Source organism: Heterodontus francisci, chromosome 18 (assembly GCF_036365525.1).
Source record: "Heterodontus francisci isolate sHetFra1 chromosome 18, sHetFra1.hap1, whole genome shotgun sequence".
NCBI lineage: Eukaryota > Metazoa > Chordata > Chondrichthyes > Heterodontiformes > Heterodontidae > Heterodontus > Heterodontus francisci.
The window spans coordinates 65,581,024-65,587,556 of record NC_090388.1 but is presented as its reverse complement, the minus strand read 5'-3'; the positions used below and the strand labels follow the sequence as shown (position 1 = coordinate 65,587,556).

Genomic DNA, 6,533 nt, shown 5'->3' with positions numbered 1-6,533 from the left:
TCTAAATTTCAGCTGGAAATATAAACCATGTTGAGCTCTACCCCAAAGGGCTCTGGACGCTCGGTCCTTGAATATTTTCAGCACTGAGATTGATAGATTTTTGGGCACTAAGGAAATCGAAGGATCTGCGGGAAAGTGGAGTTCTGGTAGAAGTTCAACCATTGTCTTATTGAATAGCAGAACTGGTCCGAGGGGCCCCGTGACTAACTCCTATTTCTTATGTACTGTGTTCTTTTAAATATACAAGAAATGGCTGGGGCGTGTAAAAAGACTGGGGATAAAATGTACACAATCTATAAATAGCAAGAGTGTCTGATACAGAAACTATAAACGGGTGGGGTTTAATGTACCAAGTCTATAAATAGTTGGGATTGCAATGTACAGCATCTACAAACAGTGGGAGTTGTAATGATCTAATTATGCCTTTCTGTTATATGTGGATTGGCAGAATTTTTTGGCTTTTATCACGCCTCTTCCTTATCCTTCCCCCTTCGCCCCCATTTCCCTCCGCCAATCTAAAAAGATTAAACATTTTAAAATAAGTTTCTCTCTTTGCACTGAGTTTCTAATTACGGCCTCATCTTTAGTTTGATTTTTTTTCTGGCACTGGTTTCACAATCTCACTAAAACTGTCCAGAATCTTTTATTTTAAACTGAACTTTATTTAAAAGTGGAACTAACTTTTTACTGTGGAAATAAGCCAATAAAAGATGTTTAAAATCCGTGTTAGTTTTTAATGGGGTCTGGAGTGGTGGGCAGGAGCAACTTGTTGAGACTTGCTCCATACTGCGTCAGGTGCAATGAAGCTCTGGAAGCTGCGAGCACTGTATTTGGTCAACGCGCGTGTGGACAATGCGGTGAATGTTGGGGTGGGAGCCCCTTGCACTGGACTGACGTGCCTGAAAACCATGCTGTTCCTTTTCTCTTGTTTGAAGTGTTTCGGGTGACGTGTGCTACTCAAAACGGAATATGCTTTCATACATTGTTAGAGCAGCGACCACATGATGATCTCAGCCCAACCAGCCCTGCTTTAAAAGTTACCTGGAAGAAGCGAGAGCCCCATCCCGCCGCTTCGTGGAAACCCGAGCGCAGCCAAAGTTGGATCAGTTAGAAATACTTTGCTTCTTCATAAAGTTCGATTTTTCTTTTTAAAATGTCGCAGTTCGGTTATAGGAAAGAACTGCAGAAGTACGAGGACATCGACGAGGATGAAATCCTTGCTTCCCTGACTTCAGATGAGCTGAAGGAGCTGGAGAAGGAGTTGGAGGATATGGAACCGAACGAAATTGTTCCCATTGGGTTGAGGCAGAAAGACCAAACCGATAAATCCCCTCAAGGAACGTTCAGCAGGGAGGCTTTGATGGCGTACTGGGAACACGAAACACAGAAACTATTAGAAAATGAGAGACTTTCGGTCGAACTAAAGCAGGTGAGCGCTTCCAGAACTTAACATAAAGGCAGGATAAGGACTGCCCTAAATCTAGAATACTACAGCACAAGAGGAAGCCCTTCGGCCCATCGTGCGCCTACCAACTCTTTGAAAGAGCTATCCATTTAGTCGCACTCCCCTGCTGCTTCCCCATAGCCCTATAAATGTTTCCTTTACAAATATTTAATTTTGGTTCCATCATCCTTTCAGACAGTGAATTCCAGATCATTAACATCTCCCCTTTGGTTCTATTGCTAATTATCTTAAATTTGTGCCCTCTGATTACTGACCCTCCTGCCAGTGAAAACAGTTCTCCTTTATTTATTCTATCAATACCCTTCATCCCAGCTTCTCGTTATCAATTGATATAGAATCCCAATAAAACAATTGGATAATCTTAGCGTTTGAAAAATGCACAGCTTTGTGCCTAAATCTAAAAAGAAAACAACACTTCTAGTTTGAACTGTGTGAATGTAATAGAGAACAGTTGTCATCCATGATTTGTATCATTATACTGCAGGGCTGATACAGCCTATAAGTTGCTACTCATGAAAAATTTTATGTACAGAAAATTCACATCTGTGCACTACAGTTTTCTGCCCTGTAGTTTCTCAGTGCTGCTTCCTTCTCAGAGTAGGAGTAGTAAATTATTATGGCCACACTGAGGATCTCATCCAATTCCCTTTTGAATGTTTACAGTGAGTTCCCACTTACTGACAAGCTAGCTAATTGTTCTATAGTCACAACTCGCGAGAGCCATGTTGAGATTCTCTAATAACCCTTTCTCTGTCAAGGTGCTCATATAATCTATCCCTGCTAGCATCTTGCCTACAACTGAAGTCAAACTAATGGGTCTAAATCATCATCCTTTTTAATTTTTGGTACCATATTGGCCTCTCCTGCTCCCCCACCAAAATTCTAGACTCCAATGAGCTGTTCACTATATGATGAAGGAATTTAAAAAGTACAGCAGCCATTCCTTTAAGCACCCTTGGGTGAATGCTGTCAGGGTTAGTAGTCCAATCTGTTTTAAGTTCCCTCATTCTAGCCAACCCTATAACTGCATCAGTTTGGATACTGTCAATTTTAATAGCAATCCTACAATATTTATTTATTTAATTTAGAGATACAGGACTGAAACAGGCCCTTCAGCCCACCGAGTCTGTGCCGACCATCAACCACCCATTTATACTAATCCTACATTAATCCCATATTCCGACCACATCCCCACCTTCCCTCAATTCCCCTACCACCGACCTATACTAGGGGCAATTTATAATGGCCAATTTACCTATCAACCTGCAAGTCTTTGGCTGTGGGAGGAAACCGGAGCACCCGGCAAAAACCCACACAGTCACAGGGAGAACTTGCAAACTCCGCACGGGCAGTACCCAGAATCGAACCCGGGTCGCTGGAGCTGTGAGGCTGCGGTGCTAACCACTGCGCCACTGTGCCGCCCTTATTGGTAACTCAATCATCTTCAGTCGTGAAGACTGATAAGAAAGCAGCCATTTCATCCTCTATCATATGCTGGGAGTCCATCCAAATCAGCTCTGTGAATCCTTCAATGGCTCTATACAGTCCATAATATCCTTCTGAATACAAAGATAGATGGAAAAGACCTTGCTATTACTACCACAGCTAAATGCTATCATCTTCTCCAGTAATCCTTCATAATCTACCAGCAATTATCTACAACCGATTAGGGAAAAGTTAAAAATAATTAGAGAAGTTAAAAATGTATACCAATTGTGGGGGGGGGGGGTACTGACATTAATTCTATGTTGAAATCCAGTAGAATGGCTGAAACAATGTGCATTCGATGGAACTTACAGTGCTTATTTTTCAATATTAATTTCAGACACAAATCAATGAAGCTAGCAAAGAAAATACTGAAGATGACTATGAAACAGAAAGTGAAGGGGACCAATCAGAGAATGAAGTAGACATAGAGGAATGTATATCTGAAGAAACAGAAGATGAAGATGACATTGTATCAGAGGAGGAGGAAGAAGAGGAAAAGAAGGCAGAGAAGGAAAATGCACAAGAGAAAGATAACAAAACTTTAGACACCAGATCAATTAGCAGTAATGGACGGGCTGGATCACACACATGTAATGGGCATGTTGATAACCAACCAATCCTAAACAATGTTATGCAGCACAACAAAGAAAAAATAACAGAAGATAATCCAAATATCAAAGCAATTGCCAGCCCACCATGTGGAAACACAACTTTTATTGATGACACTCTTAATAGCATCAAGAATAATGATTCTGAGAAAACAGAAATTAATCTTAATAATATTGAGAACATAAATATTGCAACCCTCACACTCTTTGCAGAAGCTCTGAAATATAATACGGTTGTCAAAAATTTGAGTTTGGCCAACACTCATGCTGATGACCATGTGGCATATGCACTAGCTGACATGTTACAATTTAACAGAAGCATTACCAATCTTAATATTGACTCAAACTATATCACAGGTAAAGGAATCTTAGCCATCATAAGAGTCATACAATACAATGGTGTATTAACAGAACTGAGGTTTCACAATCAAAGACATATATGTGGAGGGCAAGTTGAAATGGAAATAGCCAAACTTCTTAAAGAAAACACAACACTTATGAAATTAGGCTACCATTTTGAACTGCCAGGACCACGGATGGCGATGACAAGTATCCTAACCAGGAACCTGGACAAACTGAGGCAAAAACGCCTCCAGGAGCAAAAACAGCAGCAGGGAATGGATAAACTGCTTGGTTTTGAGGAGTCAACAAACCCAAGGACGACTTCTTTGCAGAAGGATTCACCAAGATCCTCCCCATGGGCTTCTCCAAAGTGCTCACCCTGGTCATCTCCGAAAGTAGTCAAAAAAATGAAGTCTCAGAAATCTGCCATTCCTCCTCCACCTCCCCCTCCTCCACTTCCAGTGAAACTCGTACTTCCTCAGCCACCAGCTCCTCCTCCACTACCAGTACAGACGGCCCCCAGCAGAAACATAGCTGAAGCCATTAAGCTTCAAGAGCTGAGCAAGCTGAAACAGCAGAACATCCATCAAAATGCCAAAATCAAGAAAAACAAAAGCAAAAACAAGAAACTAAACAAAGAAAACCACATTTTGAAGGAGCTGAAAAATTCTTTAAGACCAATTTCAGACCAAAGATCAGAGAATGGGTCAAGACCAGCAACTCCTCATACGACATTCCATGATGAACTTATGTCAGCTATCCGGTCAAGCAGTATAAAACAGCTAAGGCCAGTAAGTTATAACAAGGAAGAAAATGGTCCTTGGAGTAAAATAAAAATATTAGGAGATAATTTATCTTACAGATTTATATAACAACTTTTGTGCATGCACAGTTAGATGAGCTGTACAGTTTAGCAGGGATCAGTTGTTAATTGTAGATATGTTAGTAAAGGATTTGGAATACAATCTGAATCTTCTACCATTATCTATGCACAGGCGCCTTTAAGCTGTATTATTTCAGTAATGTTTAAAATTAATTAATACCCCTACCATGTCTACATATATATTTAAAATAACTATAACTTACAATAAATGAGGTTGATCAAATTGAACTGTTAACAACAAAAGGGGGTCATTTGCTTGTCTAACTAACACCTTCTATGCAATGGCCCTGCATTCATTTAGTTAACCAAATCATTGCCGCCAAATTCTGCAGCCAGTTGACATCCTATTTTACACACAAAATTAAAAAAGTGTTTTTAAGTATTTATGCCAGCTGACCAGAACAAGGCTATGCAATGCTTTGGCTTGAAGTGAGGTCACCAAAATTTTATTGCAAGGACATCCAGTTATTTCTAAATTGGCATGTAACTGAAGTCAGTTCTGTGCTCAGCAACTGTAACATTAATGTAGAAAGAAATTCAATTAAAATGCATTTTTAAGAAATACTCTTGCCATCCAACCAGAGGCATGTGATTAATTGAAAACTCAATTGGGGGTTCAAATCGTACTTTTCCATGAACATATCAATGCATTTGTATGAAATCTTCTGGCCCGCTATTAAGCTAACAATATGCCTTAGCCCCAGTCTCAGAAAAGAGACACTGCACCAATGGGAACTTTCTGGTTTCCATATCAGCAATTCCTATGGCTACTCTGTTTTATGCTGTCAGATTATTTACAAAGAAATATCAAAAGCTAAATTTATTTTAAGCATAAAATAGTGAATATATGCTGTCTGAAGTAATGAATACAAATTTAATCATGTGCATTTTACAAAAAATTGTAATGATGCTTATTTTTTAGGTTGAAGTTCCAGAATGTCTTCGATGAATGAATCATTTGTCTATTCGGCAAGAATGAAAGACACAAATCTATTCAACAATGGGTCCTGCAAATGTTGGAACAGCTGTTGTTATTAAATATACACCAGCTCTGATCTACTCAGAAGCTCAGTAAATCATCATGTGCACTTTCAAACGTGCAAGTGCTGAGTGTTCTAGTGTGTGAAGTGGTCCTTGAGTTCTTTCTTTAGCATTAGTCAATGGATGCAAAGCGTCTTAATGAAAGAATGACTATCATAGAGTAAGTGTATTTATATGTAAATATGTAAACAACAGATGGATTTTCTATTTAAGTAGATTATTTGCATATACTGTTAAGTGTTGAATAATGGCAAATGTTTTGGGAAATGATTTAAAGAATTAAGCAATGTAAACTGTACATCAGTGACTTTTAGATTTTAAAACATTTAATGCTGTTATATAAGTGGCTCATGCTTCTGCTGTCTGTAGAATAATCTTTCGATAAACATGGAATACATAATTTAAAATCCATTTTCATGCCTTTTATAAATATTTAGGCAGGTGTCTCTGGGGAAATAGCAATGCGTACTTTTGGGGTGCCATTGAAGTTTTGAACAGTTTGCCCTTTTTTACCCTGGAGGTGCTGGGTTATACAGTAGTTTGGTTCTATAAGCCCTGCCAGCCTTCAAGTACCCCCTCATCTAAGTGGCTTTTCTTCCCGTGCGAGTCTGAGCAGTGAGTGATGGCAGTCTGTCCGACTGTGGTGGGATTTGGAGGAGGATTGAACCAAGTGTGACAGTGTTTGAGTGTGTCAAACCAGGAAGAA

At 39.4% G+C, this 6,533-nt stretch overlaps 1 protein-coding gene across 2 annotated transcripts; it reads left to right on the top strand.

Moving 5' to 3' along the window:
- The first annotated feature begins 854 nt into the window (after positions 1-854).
- LOC137379879 (leiomodin-2-like) lies at positions 855-6,213 on the top strand. Of its 2 annotated transcripts, XM_068051280.1 has the most exons (3): positions 855-1,429; positions 3,291-4,694; positions 5,709-6,213. In XM_068051280.1, the coding sequence occupies exons 1-3, from the start codon at positions 1,154-1,156 to the stop codon at positions 5,733-5,735; spliced, it is 1,707 nt and encodes a 568-aa protein (XP_067907381.1). In that variant the 5' UTR covers positions 855-1,153; the 3' UTR covers positions 5,736-6,213. The 2 variants fall into 2 exon arrangements, with proteins under 2 accessions (XP_067907381.1, XP_067907380.1); XM_068051279.1 differs by lacking the exon at positions 5,709-6,213 and having other exon boundaries at positions 3,291-5,109.
- The last annotated feature ends 320 nt before the right edge of the window (positions 6,214-6,533 follow it).